The sequence below is a fragment of the Trematomus bernacchii genome, unplaced genomic scaffold (assembly GCF_902827165.1).
Source record: "Trematomus bernacchii unplaced genomic scaffold, fTreBer1.1, whole genome shotgun sequence".
NCBI lineage: Eukaryota > Metazoa > Chordata > Actinopteri > Perciformes > Nototheniidae > Trematomus > Trematomus bernacchii.
The window spans coordinates 6826794-6850995 of NW_022987821.1; the positions used below are offsets into that span (position 1 = coordinate 6826794).

The window sequence follows — 24202 nt, forward strand, 5'->3', positions numbered from 1 at the left end:
AAAGTGCTTCACACCAAACACAACATTATAATAAAATATAATATTACAATAATAGATAAAAGGCACACACAAGTTTGGAGAGTGGGCGACAATTTGACATGGGGGGGGGGGCAGGTCGTTCCAGAGCCTGGGGGCTACCGCTGAGAAGGCTCGGTCTCCCCTGGTCTTTTTCTTGGTTTTAGGGACTACCAGCCGCAGCTGATCAGCCGACCTCAAAGCCCTTGAGGGGGGGTACACCTGTAGGAGGTCGGAGATGTACTGAGGGGCCAGCCCATTAAGCGATTTAACAACAAACAATAACATCTTAAAATGAACTCTAAAATGGACGGGAAGCCAGATTTGGGGTGATGTGCTCATGCTTGCGTGTTCCTGTAAGCAGCCGTGCTGCAGGCGTGCCAGCGAGGTCTTGTTTAGGCCTTTATGAAGTGGAATCCATCTTATCCTCTAAGGCAAATCATTTCCAAAAAGTCCAATTATTTCTTAGTTTTCTTAGTATTTCAGGTTCAAACTTCTTTCTTTCTTGACAATGTCTCCTCAATGTGTTTTTTCTCACCCTTCAAGTTAATTTCACATCATTTTCTTGTCACACAGTGCAGCGGAAAGTGTTCCAGCGTTTGATTGAATACCTAACTGTGAAGGTTCATCTCTATTCTGCTTTCTCTTTGCTATGTGGCTTTATTCATGTCAAACTAAGGCAGTGCTTGCATCCCATATGGTACTTTACAGACATATTTATCGTACTTTTTGAGGATATAATTAGCCGGCTCTGAAGGGTCTGCCAGAGGGAAAGGCGGTCAAATAATCAGCTTTTATAGAGAGCACAGATGTGGGTCAAACTGAACATCATTTTTAGCCGGAGAAGCAGATGCTGTCTTTAGTTATTCAAACGTGTATTTGGGGCAGGAGATGTTGCTGGAGTTAATCCCCAGTTGTGACCGTTAGAGACTGTTGTTCCAGAGGTGGTGTTGTTACCGCAGAATCTCAGGCTGGCACCTCGCTCACTTGACTTTAGAGAATATAGAAACTGAGCTGGTGAAATAAGAATCTCAATAGTTCAGTAGAATGAGTTTTCACTACATTTTGGCTGTTATCCATCAGATTGTTCTTCCTCTGTTTGATCGTCGAGTGGTTTTCAAAGTGATGTTAGCTCTGATGACATTTCTCTCAAATGTTAAGTAAATAAACCCCCCGCTAACAAATTCATTTCATCGACTTCATTAAAACTTAGTTGAGAGAGCTTCTTATGTAAATCATTAAAGTCCTTCAGCTCTGTTTGATTTTTCTGGCGCTCCACAGCAGTTTTGACATTTTTCACTAATCAACCATTTTTTGTGTGTGTGTGCCTGGGAAATGTGTCTCTGTACCAACGTGTGGTGCAGCTGGTCGGCTGGAAACACACACACACACACACACACACACACACACACACACACACACACACACACACACACACACACACACACACACTCACACACAGGGGGGTGTTTTTTTCCTGTATATTAGTATTTTTCATTTGGTCATTCTCTTTTCACCCTCTGTCTGAGTTAGCTGGACATCTCTGTTGTGATTGGTCAACCGCTTAGAGATGTCCCGCCCCTTAGTCTATCACTTTGAGATTACTTTAAGGAAGTTTCTATCAACCAGTAATGTTTCTACTTTTTTTATTGATTTAAAGAGAAAATGAAACCACCGTTAGTGGCAGGGTCAAATTATTAAATGTATGCTGGCTTGTTCCACAGTTTTTTAAAGCAAAATGTTTCCTAATATGCAGGAAAATATAACTATCTCCTTTCTGTTACATGAGACTATATTAACAGGCGCTCTGCCATCACTGCAGGACTGTAACAGCAGATTCTCCAGGAAAAACCCAAACCAAAGTCAGTGTGGGCTGCAGGGCTTTTATCCATGCTGACACGGAGAGGTCATGCATGACAATATGTGTGATTACATGGGCTGTAGCAGAGCAGCAGAATATGGAGTGATGGATTACAGTGTGCAGAAAACACTCCTGTGGATCCATAACTGATAAATCACCCATAACTGTGACTTAAAGGATGTCTGAACACAGGCTGTGGTGACGTGTGCAAACTCTTATTTGTTCCACTGGTGTAAGACAAGTGAACTATAGACCGGAAAGTGATCTGAACAAGTTTCTGGATATCATGTACTTCACAAATTAACGACACTGCAACATGGTTTGTTCACAAATTCAATGATCAGTATATTTTGAGTTTGCACATTCACGCTTCAGGCGGGCTTCTTTGACCATAGGCTCCTAAATATTTTAGTTTTTAGAGGCGCAAACAATGCCTCACCGTTGGACAAATTGTTCTAACGCAAAGCTTTGTGAATTGGTATTCTTAAAGAGGCTTTATTATGCTTTTTGGGGGTTTTCCCTTTCCTGTAGCAGTGTCTTATTTATGTTTTAGTGCATATAAATGGTCTGCAAAGGCTAAAATCCCAAAGTTCCCTACATAGGGAGTTTCAGCACAGGCAGTATGAGCAAAATAAAGAGCTTTTTTTACATTAAAGCATGGAAACATGTCAGAGTAGAGACACAAAATACAACCTTAAAATGAGCTTAACTGTGAATGTTTGAGTCGCTGTGGTAACAGAAATGAACGCTTCTTCGCCATTATATCCCTATGTGGTGAAACTGATGTCCAAAGGTCATTCTCTGGTCTTGACACAGGTGAATGAAGTTGTTGTTTAACAGAGGAAACTTGTAAGTGCAAAGCTGTGTCAAGCAATGCTTTCTGACGGCACAACCTGAGGCCAGGAGCCAGAGGGATTTGAGTGTTGTGGATGAGTTTTGGTAAACAGCACATGATTAATTATTTCACAGCGCATTCATTCTGAAAGTGAGACTGAAGATGTGCGTCTGGCCCTCGGGAGCCGCTGCTCACTGAGGCCTGCAGAGTTCCTCGGACACCGAACATATGGGAGTTAGCGTTAGCGTTAGCTCTCGGATCTACATGTGTGCCGAGGCCAACAAGGTGTGATGCATTTGTCACGCCAGCAGGGATAAAAGCCCTTTCTTTTCTAATCGAGGCCCACAGGGTAATGTGGTAATACAGACGGGGCCTGTCATGGTTTTTCTGAGGAGGAAGATGAAGAGTAGGAGGAGGAGGAGGAATACATCTGGCCTCTGTGGATAATGCTCCTCCATTAGAAGTGGAGAATTGATAGAAAATGATACGTAGGAAGTTATTTTTCTTCTTCGGGAGATGAAAGGAAGCACAGAAGTATCCACAAACAGGGGAGAAATCTGTCCTGAGTATTCTCTTTTACAGCATCCCTACCTATGCACATCCAGCATGAATCTGCCATGTGTTATTTGGACATATGTCAGGTCGGCTCAGCTCAGTTATGGTTGTTTTTCGCTCGCACTCACTGGACTGAAAACACTGGAAACTGGACTGAAGTAACATCTTTCCGTTGTTTTTCATTTCCTTCTGAACTGCAGGAAATCTGATTCTTTCACACTCTAATATCAGCTGCAAAAATCCAGTAATGGTCCCGGCTTTAATCCACTTCCTTGATTATCACTGTGGTTTAAATTAAGGACATTTCCCCTTCAGGTTGTCCCACTTTTCAATTCCTGCTGAGCTGTTACACATCACCCCATGCTTCCACTTCTGTGCTCTTTAAATATTCTACATGTTCACAGTTAATGGGCTCCAATGGAGAGATAGTCTTTACCCAGATTCCCTTTAGGTGTTTCTGCCACATGCAGATGAGCAGAGCTGGCAAAAGTACATCCTTTACTCAAGTAGAAGTACAGATAGTCGTGTTTAAAAGTAGAAGTACTGACTAAACTTCTTTACTCAAGTGAAAGTAAAGAGGCTTTGAAATGTACTTCAGTAAAAAGTACCCATAACTAGCAGCTGTTTTAAAGAGTACCTGACCTCCCTTTATATTAATAGAACAATAATGTCATTGTTAGCTAATGAATGTTTCCATGCTGAACAACGGCAACATGACAACGTTTTCATTGGTCCCTCTTCTTTAGAGAAGACCAGGAAATGATGGATACACGGATCGTGTTCAAATCAATAGGCACGCAATGACTCTAAATAATAATGATCACGCCACCAGACACACATTCAAACTAAAGGAACCAGCCTGTTTGGAAAATGAGAGAAGTAGAAAGTACAGGTATTTGTGTTCAACATGTAAGAAGTAGAAAGTACAGGTATTTGTGTTCAACATGTAAGAAGTAGAAAGTACAGGTATTTGTGTTCAACATGTAAGAAGTAGAAAGTACAGGTATTTGTGTTCAACATGTAAGAAGTAGAAAGTACAGGTATTTGTGTTCAACATGTAAGAAGTAGAAAGTACAGGTATTTGTGTTCAACATGTAAGAAGTAGAAAGTACAGGTATTTGTGTTCAACATGTAAGAAGTAGAAAGTACAGGTATTTGGGTTCAACATGTAAGAAGTAGAAAGTACAGGTATTTGTGTTCAACGTGTAAGAAGTAGAAAGTACAGGTATTTGTGTTCAACATGTAAGAAGTAGAAAGTACAGGTATTTGGGTTCAAAATGTAAGAAGTAGAAAGTACAGGTATTTGAGTTCAACATGTAAGAAGTAGAAAGTACAGGTATTTGTGTTCAACATGTAAGAAGTAGAAAGTACAGGTATTTGTGTTCAAAATGTAAGAAGTCAAAGTCGTCAGAAAAATAAGTAGTGGAGTAAAGTACTGATACCAGAAAAATGTACTTAAGTACAGTAACAAAGTATTTGTACTCCACTACTTCCCACCTCTGCAGATGAGTTGGACTCTGAGACTGGCAGTGTGGGGTTTCCCAAAAACACCAGCCCCTGGTTTCCCTGAATGAACAATGGATGTCTCTCCCTATAATGTGTCTATTGGAATGACCTATTGTCCTGTGTTGCATTCACAGCCAGATTCCCCCAAATGGAAAATGAAGATTTGAGTCTGAGCTGGTAATGGTGCAAGACAGAAGCTAGCAAGTGACCATAATGTGACCATAAAGATGCCATTGTGACATGAAAATAATTACAAATAGAGGGATACATCTTTTCTGGGAGCAAGGGTGAGCTAGGGTTAAAATGTTTACCTAATTTCATGGCAATTCATAGCATTGTTGTTGAGATGTTTCACTAACAACCATATATTTTGTGGTGTTTCAGCAGGGTTATAGTTCACAGTCATGAGTTGATCAAATCTTTGTAAATAAGAAGTATGTTTAATTTAAAAACCATCATACTATAGTGGAAAATACGTACTTATCCACCTCAGTGAAGTGTTAAAACGATCATTAAGTATATTTCAAGATGTTACTTTCTTTTTTTGGTATTTCCACTCTAGGTATTTGTATGTAGAAATTGGAAAAGCACATCGCATTTCTGTCGAATAATTGTGCCACTTTCTGTAGTGGAAGTGGAGATCCTTCCCTGGATGTACTTCCCCGTAGCGTTTTGTTTTACTATAAATGCTAAAACCTACTTCACTGTCTCATAATATCAGCATCAATCTCTTGGAAGTGGATGCTGTTCATTTGAATGAATTTATGTTTCACCAGAGAACATATCTCTAGGCATAGTACGAGCTAAATTTAAAGTCATGCAATACTGTCATTTTCCCCATTATTGCCCCTCATTGTCCGGTCGGTGGAGCAGAACATTCTGCTGGAATCCAGTCAAAGGCTCCCAGCAGGCTGTGTGTCCCCGGGGACCAAACACACAGATGTGCACACATGAACACACCCTTCGATTCTGCATTTCAACATCACACGACGACGAGACTGTGGGGACAATTTAACCAAACACAGCGTCTTCATTATCACTGAACCCTAAAGAGCCATTAAACGGAGTGTATAGCACGGGTCATGGATTAATTAAGCAGCGCTGTGCCGACATGTGACAACATTATTAAATTACATGCACATCATTAAGTGCCCTGAGTTGATGTGGAAAACCAAATCGATTGCAATTAAAGCACTTTTTTCTTTCCTCTCTTTCCACTTTTGTATCCACCTGTGTTTGCTCTGTAGTCTGTTTGAGTCAAATGTTGAGAACCCCGAAGTGTTATGTTAGGAATGTACAGTATGGGTCCCCAGCACATAGAAACTGCTGGATACTAACTTGCATATGTTGGGCAATTAGCATAAGTTGTATTAATTAGCCTATGCAGACAATAGTTCAAAAAAGTAGTGGTTTTGGAAGTTATTGAGGATGTTGAATCCATTTCTGTCATTTTCAGGATAAAAAAAGGCAGCTTTAAACAGAAAGTGGCCATCTTTGGCTAATTTTGATGAATTATGGGTTGATTTTTAAGTTTTAGGCGACTCAAAGCTACAATCTTTGGCAGAAAATACCCCAAAAATGACACCAAAAATGTCCAAATCGGCCAGTTTCTTTGTTATCTTTAGCATCCGGCAGTTTTTCTGTGCTGGGGACCCGCTCACTATACATTTCTAACATACAACTTTGGGCTTTTGATTAATTATGGGTGGATTGTAACGTTTTAGGGGACTCATAACTGCCATTTTGGTCATAGAAATGTCAAGTACACATCTCAAAAACCACACCAAAATTGCATAGGCTAATTAATGCACCTTATGCCAATTGTGCAAATTGCCCAACATATGCAAGGTAGCGTCTGGCAGTTTCTAACATAATCTTTGGGCTACTCAACATTTCCGGGTTCACAGTGCTTCAAGTAGACTAGTGAGATGTTGTACCTGAGAATATTTGTTCTCTCAGCATCGCGCTGCTTCATATTCATTGTGTTGCCGCCGTGCACACCGTGAAGCTGCTCTGTAAAACAGGAACTCCGCTTCTCTTCTGTTGGAGAGCAGCAGCCTGACTGATCAAGGTCAAGGGGTTAAACACACCTTTTCCTTCAGGGGAAGAAGGAGTATAAACACGAGAAGTAGAACATAATTTTCTTGGTTCTTTTAATAGAATAGAATTGGGAGGGATGAACGCCTCTGTAATGGTCACACATGCAGAGCACACAGCACACACAGTGACATTTGTTCTCTGCTTTTAACCCATCCTAGCACCAGGAGTCTAGTACTAGGAGCCAGCTATTGTACAGCGCCCGGGGAGCAATGGGAGTGGGGGGGGGGGAAGGGGGTTGTCCCCGGTGCCTTGCTCAAGGGCACCACGGCAGGGCAGGAGGTGAACTGGGACCTCTCCAAGTAGCAGTCCACACTCCATATTTAGGTCTGTTTGGGGACTTGAACCGGCGACCCTACGGCTCACAGTCCAAGCCCCTACTGACTGAGCCACTGCCGGTTCTTTCACAATCTTATGCTATCTCATATTCTGAGGACAAGGCATGCTTAGTACTACAGAAACTAATATTTAAATGTTACAGTGCAGATAAAAGAAGCATAGATAGCTTTTTTCTAAGTCTTTAAAAATTCACAAAAGTGCTGCGAGTGGATTTGTTAAACATCTCATGTGTGCATAAAACACAGCACCCTTGAGTTAACTTATTTTGGGCTTCTTCAACACTTTTCAAAAGACTTCCCAGGGAGATTTTTGACAACAAAGCACTTGGCAGAACGTCTAACCTTTAGCACATGGCGACCTGCCCTCACTCCTTTTCAGACCGCAGTCCTGCAAAACGAATACATCAGTTATCTCTCAGTGGTGGACGTACAAGAGCTCTCACAAATGCACTGTGCTTAAACCTATTGTCTAAAAAAGGCTCTGCAGTTTTTCAATAGCTCTTCAAAAGTGTTTGCATCACAGCGGTATACGTGCAGCATCCTTACAGAGAGAGATACATGGTAAATAGGGCTATGGAAGCATTCAAAAATGTTCTTGAAATCCAAATAATGAATAGAGCAATATCAGAACCACAGTAGGTGCAATATAAAGTGAATATAGCTAATGTTGAATGAAGTGCTGCAGAGAAATCCCGCCTGCAAATGTTCTTCTACAAACTTAATTAAACTTGCTCGTTTGGTACATCGGTAAATCACTTTTAATGATGATGTTTCAATAATAATTATTCCCCATAGTGTTACACAACGATCACAATTGCAATATCTATCAAAATAATTGCAATTAATTATTTTTTTCTCAATCATGCAGCCCTAATGGGATTTTAAAGGTTGTTTTAATGGATCTAATGATGTCTATGAACCAAAATAACCCTTTTTTATTGGACTAATAAACTGATTGTGGTGCTGGTTGAGAAGTCACTGGGTCTCTAATAGTGAGTTTTCTCTTTCCTGTAGTGTGTTATATAAGTTTGTGTGCATGTCAATGGTCTGCAAAGGCTAAAATCTCTCAGAAAATGAGCATGTCCTTTTTTTAAATTGGATTATTTTGGCTGTTCAGGCAAAGAATTGTTCCTACTGTCTTTATAAAATGTCATAGACAAAGATCTGGCATGAGTTTGACCACATTAACATGAACATGAACAGTTACAATGAAATGTCTCTTATTAAATTGACGCGGTAATGAGGGTACATTTGTTGGCATGTCTGTTCTAAGAACTGCACATACACTAATGGAGTGGATGGAGTTAGTAAAGAAACTAAGGATGTTTTGTGCAGACACATTAAGCGTCTTGTAATGAATGTTTATTTTTCCACCAGATGCATTTATTACCTTCTTTTTATCAGCAATGAAACAAACAAACTGAATGTTTATTCGCAGCGTTCAGCTCTGGTACAAATCCACATTTCTGATGCTCCAATTTTCTCTTCCTCTACCGAATGTAGTTGCCAAGCGAAATTAGCCAAGATCCCACATACTCACTGGAAATGCTATTAACTGCCATGGTAACACGGTAACCGCTCCAGGAAGCAGGGTGCAGCTTGTTTTTCACATTTCAAAAGTACATCTTCCCGTCTCTCTGGATGCGGAGGGAGAGAAACGAAAAACAGCTTCATTTAATTGTAGAGAGGTGACATTGAATGATGATAACACATGTTTCAAACTTGATTATTGATCCTATGGACGGAGCATGAAAACACAGACAAATGACGGATAAAGAAGAGTGATTGCATGTATAAATCCTCCATTATGTGCTTCCTCCATCACTCACTCTTCATTCTGGCTTTTGCAGTGAAACCGACCAACATCGATGTGGGGATATACGTCAACAGCATCGGGCCTGTGTCGTCCATCGATATGGTGAGTTAACACCTCCTGTCTCTCCATCCACACACACACACACACACACACACACACACACACACACACACACACACACACTTGTCCGTGGTCCAACATCATCACACATGAAGGCGGTCATCACTCACGCTGTATTTAGAGGTCGTGTTCCGCCACAGCTGTTTGTGTGCAGAAGGAAGCCAAGAAACACAGGTGTGCACGCTTTGTGCAGCTAAAAAAAAAACTAGATATGAGAGATAGAAATCTGCTTTCTGTGTGTCGGTTTCTGCCTTTAATCTTTATCCAGTGTGAGTTTTTGGGGATTAATTACCTTTAGAATAAATACAACTTTATTGTCATTGAGTCAAAGTAATGGGACAAATAAATGCGATCAGCATCTAACCAGAAGTGCAGTCAAATGCATTTATGAATACGTATAATATAAGTATGTAAATATGAAAGATATGACAACTATTAGACTTTTTTAAAGAGGCCCTGTTATGCTTTTGGGGCAATTTCCCTTTCCTGTAGTGTCTTATAGAGGTTTTTGTACTTGCTAAGGGGCAGGACATCTCTGAGCTGTCGACCAATCAGAGCAGACTGGGCTCTGGTTTCAGACAGAGGGTGAAAAGAGATGCTGCAGCACAGGCAGTATGAGAAAAATTGTGTGTGTGTAGCAGGTAAAATCTTTTTTAGAAGAACACCAGGACTCGGATCGATGCATATTTCGTTCTGAAAGGCCCAGTCAGATGCGATAAAAGTTATGAAGTGCTGAAACTGAAAGCTTGATGCGCGGTAATGAGATAATAGACAACTTGAAGCACAAACAGTCTCTTGTTTGGCCTCGAGCGAGGTGCGGCAGCCTTAATGGAGGCAGCCTTTCATGGGCAATGCAAAGAGCCCATTCAGTGGCTGTCAATGCGATCAAATGTGATATTTTTCGGCTTGAAAATTGTCTCTTAAAACATCGCAAATGTGCTGCTTTGACAATAATAACTGAGCTGGGCGTAATAATGACGGTGCTTTATCTCTGAACTCACCCAATCTCCAGATGTGGAGTTGTGACTGTTGCCTAGTAACATTGAATATACCCATACCCTATTTTTTTACTGACAGCTCTGGCTTGTTACTTTATTATTTAACATTTCACTCAGAATTAAATCACAGAGAAGATCATTCATGCACGGACAAATGTGCATTCACTCCTGTACGTTAGTCTTTATTATCACTATTACTTTCCAGAAATTAGTTAATTAAAAATGTGAAAATGATGCCATTTAATGTCTTCTGGGAAGTTATCAAGCACCGTTGTTTATTGTGTTTTTAGATAGACGCTTGGCACAGAGGGATTCATTTTAAATGAGTTGTTTAAATGAATCTATGCCAGAGCATTGCTATGCCGTCCTTTAGCAGAAGACATTTAGGATTCCTTCCAAAGAGCAATTGCAAACTCAATTTGGGATGCAAAATGGTGCAGTTTTGTGGATAGTTGTTTGTGTGGACTCAGAGGAGCCAACCGGACACTTTGGAAAGGACTGGACTTTGGACTCGCTGTAGACCGTGTGATTGGTTGTATTTTTCAAGTATTAATAATGCACTGATTGACAGACAGAGCGATAATCAAACTGACCTGCACATGACATCTGTTGCATGTCTGTCCGTAATATCAGGCATCCAGTTTCTCTTCCTGAGGCTTCTTCTCAATCAGCTTTATTGCAGAGTGGGTTTGCACTTACAAGGAATTAGCTTTAATATAATATGGTGCATACATCGAGGGTTAGAAGAAATATAGGTACACAAAAAGCACACATTTAATTATGCAAATGTATGAAACAACATTTAATTTAGCCTTTTAGAATAACTGCTCAAAGCCTTTTCCCCCTGCCATACTGCTCTACATATAGCCTGCTACCAGCTGAAGCTACACAGTGAGTGTCTCTCCTCAGTTTTTCCTTTTCATCCGAGATGTGAGACGCTGAGTTTCTGCTGCAGGGAGCACACTGCTGGAAAACAGAGGTGAAGATTACTCCTCCGATATCCAGGTGCAGTCTCTTCTCTGGAAAGACACATGTCTCACAAACTGCATGTCGCTGATCTGTCTCAGAGAAACTGTTTACATACTGAATACAGGGCTTATTTGCTCACATACAATGTGTTTTTAAAACTCTTATGTTGAACACGTTGAAGATTTAACTGAACAGGAAAGGGCCAGACAGTTTTATTACTGATACTCTATTTGAACTAACCCATAAGACAAACAGAGGTCAATATGGCAGTCTTTTGCAATGTGTTCATGGCACAAGTTGGCATCTGATGACATTAACAGGGTGTCTGCGGGGTCTTCAAAAGTATTAAAAGTTGATAAATCAATTTAGCCAAAATGAAGGCTATTAAAAAGTCATTTTCCAAGGTGTTACATTTTATAGCTTGTTTTCAATAAGTATATAAATTGTCCAAAGAGGTTGTATTCTACAGTGTGCCTGAATGTAATCATTGCGTAGGTGTGTAGTGTGTGTATTCTGTGTAGTTTATTTATGGCATCCCGTTGGGTTTGACGTCATCTGAACAGGACATCGCACGCTCACTGCTTGATAGCGTGAAGGTCCGTTTACGCCGGTTGTTAAACAACATGGTTATGGGGAAATGCAAGTCTGCGTCCAAATGGTTGGAAGATAAGGAGGAAGGACAATCAATACTGAATATAGTCAATGTGAGGTAAAGTGTGTCGCCAATGTAACCGGTTAAAAGTGGCGATGAGGGTCTTAAAAGGGTTTACATGTGACTTCAGGATTCCTGCATATACCCTTAATAAAGAAACGATATATTTTGCAGCCATAGCCTAAATGCAATCACCATAAAGAAAAGCGAATTATTAGCGGTAAATAAAGTCCACCAGTAAATCCTTTGTTCATGTAAAGAAAGTTAAATCTAGTTTACGAATCAAAAACTCAGGCGCTGACAAAAAAATACTCTATAAAGAATACATTTAAATACAATACAGATAGTTCAAGTTTGTTAATGTTGTATATGTACACTGACAGATTTTATACAATTGAATGATTGTACTAAACCCCTTTTGGCTATTGCTGAAACATGTGGTTTGATATCAAGAACATCTTAAGGCTTATACATACTATAAAATAAATACAATTTTATAATGAAATATATAGTCATTTCGCTGTCAACCCTACAGTGAAAACGATATTACATAAATGATAAGGAATCTGAACAAAAGCCCCATCTGTTGCAGGGCTGTTGTGGAGGATTGCATCATGTTGAGCAGGTGTTGCCTCCTTTGGATCGACCCTCTGTATGTTGTGATCTACACAATGAAAGGATAAGGTAACAACTGCTCCTCTGCAGGGTGACTCAGTGAATTACTCTTAATAACACTGAAGGAGCTTCACCGTGATCACTTCCTTTCTGCCGGATCCGTCTCATTACATGGCTGCATGCAAAAGACATCAATCTATTGACACTTCAGAAGAAAACGATGCTTTTAAATACAAACCAGAGCCACTGAGGAGCTTCTAGTGAAAAGAGAGACTGTCTGCAGAAGTAAACAGCTTTCTGGGAGAAGTGGAGGGATCTGAGGAGAAAGCAACAACAAGGAGCCAGTGGCTACATGAGATGAAAGGGTCTAAAGCAGACCCAAGATTTCCTTTTTACTGGGCAATCAGAATTAAGTGTTTTACAAAACTGGGTAATAATCAGAGTAGATTGAGCTTAATTTGCTCACTTAGCATTTATTGTTGGTTAACATCCGTGTGTTGGTCCGTTTGTTTTCTTGTTTGTGTGTTTTTGTCTTGCATCAATGTTCTCATGTTTGAAAAGCATAGATACAAACCAAGAGATTGATTTTATTATTAAAGAGGACATATTATGCAAATGTCCAGGTTTCATATGTGTCTGTAGTGTCTCTACTCCAACATGTCTCCATGCTGTAATGTTCACAAAGGGGCATCACATCACCCCGGTCCTCAAAGAACTCCACTGACTCCCCGTTTCACACCGCATCCATTACTAACTCCTGGTCCTCACTTACAAAGCCCTCCACCATCTGCCCCCCCCCCCTCCCCTACCTCACTGACCTCCTCATCCTCTACCAACCACCCCCCCGGTCCCTCAGATCCACCTCAGCCGGTTTGCTTTCCACCCCCCAGCCCCGAAGCTCTGGAACTCCCTCCCCCAAGACCTCCGTGAGTCTGAGTCCCTCACCCTGTTCCAGTCCCGCCTCAAAACCCACCTCTTCACCTCTGTATATCCATAAGCCCCCCCCCCCCCCCCCTCTCAACCAACTTCCCCCTGACTGCTTTTTCTGTTTTGTTTTGTTGTTTTTGTTTGTTTTTGCCAGTCCTTGTTTGTCTACCCTCCCTCATAATGTAAAGCGTCTTTGGGTTCAAGAAAAGCGCTATAGAAATATAATTTATTATTATTATTATTATTATTAAAAAGCTCTTTATTTTCCTCATACTGCCTGTGCTGCAGCACCTCTGCTCTGATTGGTTAGCTGGCTGGCTCTGTTGTGATTGGTCAACTTCTTAGAGATGTCCCGCCCCTTAGCCCATCACGTACAATGTGTTGCAGCGTGAGTGTTTATGTTTCTGTTTTCTTTGTCAGCTTCACTTTAACACCATTTTCCTCAACAAAAAAACATGTATGATGAAAAGTAGTGGTCCGAGCATTGGTCTATGGGGTAAAAGATGCAACGTTAAGATTTATATTCCTTCATCATAACAAAATGTTTTTAAGCTAAGCCATACATTTTCCTCGTGCAGTTTTTAATTTTAGACAAGGGAAAACTGATAATGCATGAAAGAGTAGTTTCCCTAATCAAACATACCTCTACAATTGAATATGCATTTCCTCGGGATGCATGTTATCCTAAAAGTCCCCATTTCTAAAGTCTTCATTGGCGTGTGGAGCTGTTTCCCAATGTTCTTGTTTCTATTTATAACAACATCCAGCTATGCAAATCATGTTTATTCTAGCATTCATCGCAAGTGAGAACATCCATTTATTTGACACTGTATATGATTATACTGCAATTGTCGAATTTGTAAGTCACGACTCGTTGTCTATGTTGAAGTTGTTTTGAGGGCAGCTTGTACAGAGTAGGACACGCACGCACGCACACACACACGCACACACACACACACACACACACACACACACACACACACACACACACACACACACACACACACACACACACACACACACACACACACACACACACACACACACACACACACACATACACACACACACACATCAAATCAGGGGTAATAGAGTTGTTGTGAGTCTGAATCTCCTGCAGCCTGTAGTGGGTCAGCGAGAAATGGCTGGTTTCGGCTCGCTGTTGGAACTTTATTTTCAGTGAGAGAGCAGGATCCCGCTGTGACTTTCCAGTGATTTTCCTGTGTGTGAGCGCTGATTGGCTTCAGCATGTCAGTGGATTGCCCCCGGGGTTGACTGCACTGCTTTTATACAGATTCACAACTCTTTTATCTCTCCTCTCTGTCCATTTCCAGGGCGGAAAAACAACAGATTTCTTCGGCGTGACCTGGTTTGGTCTGGCTTTTTGTTGCAGTTTCTTTTCCTCCACATTCACACTGTACTGCATGCCTCGTCTTGCACGATTTGACCTCCATGTAATGTGTCTCTGAACTGAGTGGGATTGTGTGACTAACCCAGGAAAACCAGGTCAAATCCAAAGATCATACGCACGATCCATATTGATCAAGTATCGCACAACTTTGAAGTACTTGTACTGTAACTGAGCATTTTTTATTTATGCTATTGTATACTTCCACTCCACTTTGAAAGGCAATAGAGTACTGTTTACTCCATGACATTTACTTGACAGTCTCAATCAGACATACTTCAAGATTCAGATAATGAGATAATACAAAATATAAATCAACGTATTAATAGTAATTGACACGTAATTGTAGGTTAGGAAATCATGCAGCAGTATACAGTATAAAGTGATTAAATAGTGCACCACCTTTAACGCATTAATAATCGGTATCTAGTCATTTGATATATACATATTGATATATATGATTTTTATACGGGTCATTACGCTTAATAAGTCCTTTTATTTTTGGTACTTTAATATGTTTTGATGCCAATACTTTCGTTTTTATATTTTATATAAGTAGGATTTTCATTTCAGGATTTTTGCTTTAAAAATAAAAAAATTAGGTATTGCTACTTTTTCTTTAAATATAATATCTGAGTACTTTATCCATCACTGTTGATCTCTCACGCACTCACGCACGCACACACACAGTAACTCCACACGCTATTTGTTGTTTGCTTATATCACGCAGTCTGTTCTTCTTCTCTCGGTGTATCACGCAGTCTGTCTTCCGGTTGCCTCTTTTGAATGACGAATACACACTCCCGCCACCTGCTGGTAAGTAGAGTTATTGCCACTCACGCATGCGCAGTTCGTACGTGCTTCTTGGCCGTCAGCTGAAGTCTTTGCGGTGTGTTCCAGTGCGACTGTTGGCTAAGACGCAGGAGACGTGAGGCGACACAACAGTCAGGTCCGTCTGTGTGAGTTCTTTGGTGTCAGCTTGGTGTGTAGGGGCCTTTAGACAAAACTCCAGCGAGCTTCTCATCTGCCTTTGAACAAAACACATTATCTTTCCTCATTTGCTCCCACGGTAATGGGCACTGGCTGGGATGATGCAATGCCAAATGAAGCTGATAGTAATTTAGGACATACTGTGATGAATGGTTGAGTGATTAAACAGCATTAGCGACTTTAAAGTCAAGCGAAAGTGCTGTGCTTTTATAGCTGCTGCTGGGATAGTCTGATAACACAGCGGGTAAATTAACCGACGGAGATGGACGCACTTTGACATCCACACTTTGTTCTTGTCGTCTACGTTGAAGCTAGTGTGTGGGTGGCGTCTTGAATTTATGCCAGTGTGTATCTACCAGGCGTAGAAATTATTAGGACCACCTGCTCTGTCCATAATACAGACTGATTATGTTAAACCAAGTGGAAGCCATGGTTCCCTTTTGATACCAACGATAACCGACTGAGAAATGTAATTGACCAGGCTCATTAATATTTCCAAAATCTGATATGGAAAAGCTTCAAGATTGGTCAAAGAGAGGAGGTATTAACTCTATAGATGACGCACTATAATGCACACCCTAAATGCACTTCATTGATTGTTTGAAAAGTGTAGTTTTTAAGGCTCAGCCAATATTATTTCCATCACTTATTTGAGTTATCCATCCATGTTAAATCCATAAAATCGTAGATATGGAAAAAAGGTCAATCACAGCTGCCTAAACCTCAGGTCAAATGTCTGGTTTTGTCGGATAAACATCTCCAAGCTAAAGTAATATCTGCTCTGTAGCCTCCGGACATTTATTTTTGCCATCGTCCAGAGAGAAAATACTTCCTCAAAACATCAGCGAAGACGCTTCATTGCTCACATCTGACTGAAGTGTCAAAGTAGATCATTTTCACTTTTGTTGAAGTGTCAGGCTGCTATTTGTGGCTTTGTGAAAGTTGTGTCACAGCTCTGCTTTCTGTCAAACCCCACAGTGAAAACGAAATCTATTTATAAAGATTGATCGGGCGTTATCTTATTATGTAGATTCCCAAGTGTTCATTTGGAGCTTCACAGGCTGGCTATTGATCGCCACAGTTGATGAAGTAGTTTAAGAAGTGATAAGGAAAATAGCAGACAGTACTCATGGACAGACATTTTAAAAAGGCTCATTTTGCAGGGACACAATTTAGCATAATGTGGTGCAAAATGTTCAATATTTAGTTTAGATTATTCTCAATACATCCTGTAGTTTCTGGAATTCATCATTAAAAAATTGAAGCATTAAAGTGATGTACACTGTATTGTATCAATGACAATAATACAATACTATTTTTATTAATTGCACAGCTTGGTTGAATACTTGATTCTGATTGGTCCATTTAGAGGTTGTTAATTCTCGCTAACAGACAACGGTGCTAAGGAGAACAGACCGTTGCTAGGGAGGATCAAGGGACTATGTGCAGTCATATCAATCCGCTGAAAGAAGTCCGGTGGATTTAAATATGATATATTGGCACTTTAGCCAAAAACAAATAGATTTATGAGGCTGTAATTTGACCTGAAATGCATCCACTAAAGATATCAGATTAAATCAAGCGGTAACTTCCGTTTGATTCAGTCCTTCATTAGTTTGATGTCTGTGGTGAAAAGTTACAAAAATCTTGTTTCAGGAGGAATCGTATTCAGCAGAATTCGAGCTGTCATCTGTACCCTGTTTCTGAATCTATCAAAGGCACTTTCTTCCTCAAACATGTCAGTGTGAATTGTCTGTGGTGAGTAGAAAGGCTCTGATACATCCAGTACAGTCAGCCATTAGTCCAGATAAATGTGTTCCCATGAATAATCTTTGAAAAGTTGTCAACCCCAGCCAGACGACAGCGTCCCTGTTTGACAGATGCAATATTTCAAAGCAGCTCAGTCTGAATCTACAGTCTTTGTTTGTGTGTTTCTGAGTCCGAGAAGAAGTAGAGGAAACTGTGTGTGTGTGTGTGTGTGTGGTGATTTTATAGTTTGGACGGATAAATCCAGACGCCCCTTTTTCCCTCGTCTTTGATCACTTCTACTTATTAAGTTTATTTATTTATTTTGTATTTCTACTCTTGCTGGAGGCTCGGCTGATGAAGACAAAAACTCCCTTTTTTAAATGTATTCTTTATACAAATCCTTTCTCATCCCGGCTTACGATCAAGGTCGTCCTTCTTTTTTTTTGTGTGCAAAGACAACCTAACTTAATAAGCGGACATGGCCACAATGAAGGCATTTATCATTTTATAATTGCACGAGACAGAGAAGGACAGTCAGCCAGAGATGGAGAGGACCGATTATTACTTTCATTGGCATGCCATCAATCTAGCTCGGCCTTCTGTCTGTTTTCAGTCAGCATGAAGGCACATTTCAAAGATGCTATTACTGACCCAAAACTCAAAGAGGGTCACGGCAAAACGTTTAAATTCAGTCTGCTGCATTGCTACATTTAACTGAGGCAAGCGAGAAACAATCAATACTTAATTATCTCTTTTATGGTTATTGTGTTTACAGCTTAGAGACATGGTTTATTTTAATTGACCCTATTTTTTAAAGATGGTCCAAAATTAAGCGTATTGTTCTCAATCAATGCCACTTTGCTCCACGCTGAAATATCTTAACAACTAATGGATGGATTGAGATGACATTTGGTAGAGATATCCATGTTTCCAAGGGGATGAATCCCAAAAACTTTGATACATGTCTGACTTTTCCGTACAGCAACACCATGAGGTTTACATTTGTAGTTTGAATTTACTTAAAGGTAGGGTAGGTAAGTTTGAGAAACCGGCTCGAGATACACTTTTTGTTATATTCCATGGAATGCTCTTAACATCCCGATAGCAATGAATATCTTAAGTGCTTTGACAAAAAATCCATGAAAAAATGTCATCTGTGGAAGCCGTAGTACTGTAAAAAGCACGACCAATCATCTGAGCCGGCCCGGCTAAAATAACTGGATGGCCTACCTGCCTGTCAGCCTTCCATCTGTGCACAAACTTATCTCGTGCCCTCATTGGTCATGTGTGCGTTCATGTGTGTTGGAGGAGGGGCTCTGTGAGGAAGTGGCTGATTTTTTCCAGCTGTGTATTTTCAAATTCCAGCACACTCGAGCTGGTTTCTCCAAAATGACCTACCCCACCTTTAACGACTGGATGGAGGTCAACATTCATGTCCTGCTCAGGATGGATTATTCTAGCATTGGTGATCAATTATTTGCAAAACTAATATCATCTGTGGCTGTTTACTGTAAACTAAGGTGGTGAGCAACACAACATTACACATGTTTAAAATATGTAGGTTAACCGTGACATTAAGTCTGCTTCCATCCAGTTTTTTGGGGGGATATTTTGAGAGAAAAATAGATTCATGGTAACAGAAGTGGATTTTTAAGTAATTACTTTTATATAATCTGTATTTAAACAGGACAATTCTTATTAAAACGATCTTTAACTCTCCTTTCTCTTCAAATCTATTGAGAAAGACCGGATCCCTGAGTCTTAGCTCATATTGCAGCTGGTTCTTAGCAAATAGAGCAGCATGTCTTTTCCCCAAATTGCATTTTCTTTTGCAGATTTTCTGTCAAAATGTGTATTTATGTTAAAATAGCCTGTTATCATGCCTCCGTTAGCACTTAGCTTAAAGCCCTTTTAAGTACAAACCCATAGAGCTATACTAACATGGCTATGGACGCTTATTCCTTATTTCTTTTTTACACAGCGTTGACTAATTGGAAAAGCTACAGTGAGCTGTGTATTTGAATTCATACAGGTTTGTTACATTTGGTTTGAATGGAAAAGGGACTGCCAGCCAGGTAGAATATGTTGTCCACATTTCTACAAAAGTGCATCACGGTGCAAAGTAATGCGATTATATAAAAAAACACTTTCTTCTTTTCACTCTTGGCTTGAGAACAAAGCAGCTGTTAGTTAATTTCTTTTCTCATCTTTCCCTGTGAAGCTTCAACTCTTCACCACCTCTCAATGGAGACGCTTTGGAATCTAATTTCGTCAGACAGGTTGAGTTGCTGTCGTCTCAATCAGAGGTGATGGGACGCTCTCTATCCTGCACTTCCACTTAGGTGATTAAGGTTTGATAAAACAGGTGCCATTTTGCATAAAAACTTGCTTAATGCCGCTTTAAAGAAAAGTCCATAGACTTGTAATGCAGGCAGATATATGGCTACCTTTTTCAATCTGATTTCTGAAAACACGACAGAGATTTTCATGTTAGTTATTGCTTTAATCATCCCCATAATGTTGGTTGCAAATAGCATTGTTTACTATCATGCATGCAAATGAGTTGCTTTTCGGCGCCTCCCGCTTTTTTAACGCTGATTTGGGTGACTTGTGTAATTCGTGGGGAACCGAAGAGTTTTCGTTTGGGGGGGGGGGTGTCTCACTTCTCACTTAAATGATGTCCACATGGTGAGAAACTAAATACATTTGCACACATCTTGTGTGTCTATCTTTCTGTTTTGGTGGTCATGCCACAACCGTGGACGTGCATGCATGCGTGAGTCATGGTAAGGTATCTGGATTAAGAGGTTGCTTTCTCTTTGCACAGCTTGAAAGAAAGGCGAAATGAATGGGCTGTGATTGTATTTTTTTTTAAGCAGAGGTTGAGTTCAATCATTTGTACGGGCCCTCGGAGGATGTTGTAAAAATTGAGATGGCCCTTGAGAAGAAAAAGGTTCCCCACCCCTGGTGTAAATAATAATAAAACCCCTTGATTTATAACTTAACATCTCTGTCTCCTATTGATCTGAGGATATTATAAAGAATAGCCAGTTAATTGAAGCATTATAGCACAGGCCTTTGTCAGATGGTATATTACGCTGTTTTGTTTCTGCTTCGAATAGTTCTCTCTTTGTTCACCACACGTGTGTTTGCATCCCTGTACTATAGTCACCTAGCTGTATTAAGGTTGACAAAACAGGTGTATTTTCTGTATAAAAGCTTCCTTAATGCCGCTTTAAAGATGTTTATTCTTGCTTTATTCATCCCAGTCATTTGTTGTTCCTCCTTACATCTACGCAACCTGTACGTGCACTTACTCTGTCGATGAAGAGCAACAGGGGATGGACTCACTGAATAATTGAGTCCATAGAGATTGAAGCACATTTTGAACTTCCACTTTGAAAAGACAGATGAAGCTATTTCTGTGGAGGGGACACTTAGAAACAGGGTACACACACTTCACTAGAACAGACACAGACTAGACTCTCTAACCAAACATCTATCCATTTATCTAGGATGTGTAAATACACACACGTGCACACACACACACACACACACACACATGCTTTCAACATATATCAAAGGCTCAGACCCTCTTTCAGAAGTGACTCTTGACTTAAAAAGGAACATTGTGTTTCCCTCCCTCTCATTTAGTCCAATATCTGCTGCTCGTTTCTGCTTTTGTCGCTGCTGATATTGTTTTAGCTTCTGTTATGGTTTACTTGGCATGTGTCTTAGTGGGTAAATAGTCAGTTTGATCCTTAATTAATCTGGAAAATAACAAGACTTGTTGGAGCAGATGTAAGGAAAGGAACTGTCACACATCACAGACGATAATACAGACATAACGTTGGCTTCATTGTGATTTGTGCCATAAAAACCGACTTGAAAACCGTTCAATAACTATTTAAGGCCACAGAAAGATATTGAAATTGTGTAAAATATGCGTAGAAGTTTGCATTTGGCTTATTATTGTTCATCAGATTGTTATAACATGTCCTCTCTCTGCTTCTTTCTTATGGGAACATCCATGTGATCAAGGCCTATGTTTATGCAAGGTGTATTTGTCACAGGTTTACGCTCTTTCCAGCTGTTGAACTCACTATAAAGTATATTTTAAATGCTGCCTCGGTGCATAGATTTGAATATGACAGTGTGTGAGGGCCAGTTTTAGTTTTTTTGTCGCTTTTCCCCCCCGTGTTTGACCTTCAATGATGTGACTCATTAGGGTGCTGGGAGAATGAGGCGTAAAAATTCCTCCGATAAAGGTTATCTGATCGCAGAGCAGAAGGTCGCTGCTCTGGGCTTCGTGCACCAAGACGAAGTCCAGACGTCCTCTCGGAGTAATTCAGAAAAATGAAGTAGCCTTCTCCGTGTGTAATTGCAGGGGAGACCCTTCGTGGCCTGGCTACTCCTGTGAGACAATTAAAAAAGAAGTTTCCACTTACATAATTGTCATATGTTATCTTTTTAAAAAGGTCACACTTGTTGGTTGAAGAGATGAGGCTCTACTTGTGTAACAAACATTGAAAGGTAATCTCTGTTTGTTTCATAGTTTTCCCAAAAACATAGTGTCCATCTAATAGTTTCATTTCAGTGGATATGACTTCCTGTTTACGTCTTGTAGTGTGTCAAGTTTGAACACAAATGAGACCAAAACTAATCCTTTCCTGAATCCTAACATGGGCTGCAACAATAAGCAGACAGAAAAAACTATTCCCAACTATTTTGATAACTATAAGTAAGTAAGTAGGAAGTCATTTTTCATGCAAACATGGCAGAAAATGACATTTAACGACTGCACCTTGGGAGGCCTCCTTTAAAAATCGTTAGTTGCAGCCTTAATCTGAATCCCCAGATGTTATAGAATCCAAGCAGAACCGTCCCGTATCAGACAATCGATAGCACTCTTGAAGATGCTTCCCAATAAATCCAAGCAGGACTGAGCTGTGAAGGCGTTAATAAAAGCCTCCGGGGACACACAACGCAGCAGATACATTCACACCAAATGCAAGAAGGCAGGAGACGCCATCGCTAAGTATGGGAATACATATATAGAACAGGTGGGGCCTGTTGTTGGAGGAAGGAATAAATCATCAGTGTAGCAGGTGGAGAATGCTTAGAAAGCAGCTGCAGCTTGATGTAAGCATGTCTCCTTTAAATGTGATGATATTGGTAAGCTGATAAGTAACATTTAGTTTGTACTTTCTTTCTGCTTCTTGTGCATATTCCCTCGTCACTTCCCTTGCCCTCGTTAGACCCCGTTACCCTCCACTGTTTCCTGTCTTTTCTAATTGCTCTTGTTTTGCCTTCTCCTCCTCCGCTTGTATACGGAAAATGTAGTGTTTGAAGTGAAACTCGGCATATAAATGAATTATGAGCACTTTGAGTGTTTGATGGGGTCTTTCCCCAAAGCCAGGGAGAAAGATCACCTGTTCAAAGACACCGGGAAAGAAGGGCTCAAGGAATCTAAATATGTTTAAGGAGATAAAAAAGGTGTTGTGTATTAATGCAGAGCAGATTTAAACCCCTGTTGCCCAAAACACTTTGGATGTAGGGCTGCATGATGTGGAAAAAATAACTTGTTGTGATTATTTTGTACAGATTTTTGAATTGCAGTATGATTGCCTTTACCAAATATAGCTCTTACTGCGATTTAAAGGTCCCATGTCATGCTTTTCCGGTTATCACCCGTCCCCTTGTGTGTTATGAAGGTGTTTCTGCATGTGAACGGTCTGCAGAGTCACAAACCCTCAAAGTACACCCTGTAGCGAGTAAAACTCTAACACAGAAAACCTTTTTCTTACTCAATATCAAGCCACACTTATTGTTTTTACTTCGGCTGTGAGTGTTTGTGTGTGCTCAGGATGAGTTTCGCGCTGTATCGCCGACCCGGAAACCAAACCAGTAAGCCAGCTCACTGAGCAGCGAGCCTCGCAACGTCCCGACCAATCAGAGCACACTGGGCTCACAGGGAGGGGGGGGCAGGAGCTCCAACAAGCCGTTTAGGACAGAGAGTGAATACACATACTATACAGAGATGCTGTATGAGAAACCAATGTGAGTTTGGAACATTGAACAATGTAAATCTATTCTAGTAGACCTCAACAATGGAAATATGATCAGTAGAAATAGCCATGACATGGGACCTTTAAGATGTTGCACTACAGTCTTTAATGCAATTTCAATACCATTTAGATGAGTTGTGCAGGGTTTTAAAATGTTAGTGAATCTGGGTTTATAGTGCTCAAACTTTAAATGGGAAAGATTTGCAGATGATTAAAACCTTTGAGAATAGATAGAGGCACTTCACTGCTGCCTCTAGCCTACCAGTGAAAAGAAAATTAAACAATTTATCTTAGAGATAGACAAAGACACACAGGTGCTGATTGTTCCTCGGGCCAGATGCTCAGTGAAGCACAGCCGACACTTTTCATCGTTTCTCATTTTGAGTTTTTTCACACACTTTGAGTGAACAGGCAAGTATGCAAATCACTTCCTCTTGTTTAGTTCAGAGCCCTTTTTCTATTTGAGTCTTAGGGATGAAGAAAACAAAAGCATGTTAATGAAATACACACACACACACACACGCACACACACACAAAGGCCATGGGTAAAATGGCACTCATATCCGCAGGTAACACACAGCTTTGTTTATTGCACATGTGACAGAAGTTCAGCGCCCCCCTTAGCGAGGCGTTCAATGGTCGTGTTTACCGTTATTTCTGCATGTCACCCTCAAGGGGCATCG

General features: G+C 40.4%; 1 protein-coding gene across 1 annotated transcript in view; it reads left to right on the forward strand.

Moving 5' to 3' along the window:
* The window catches only part of LOC117498880 (gamma-aminobutyric acid receptor subunit gamma-3-like), an 80830-nt gene that overhangs the window by 17914 nt on the left and 38714 nt on the right, over positions 1–24202 (forward strand). The window contains exon 3 of the mRNA XM_034151039.1: positions 9058–9125. Coding sequence (XP_034006930.1) covers positions 9058–9125 — 68 coding nt within the window. The remainder of the gene's footprint in view (positions 1–9057; positions 9126–24202) is intronic.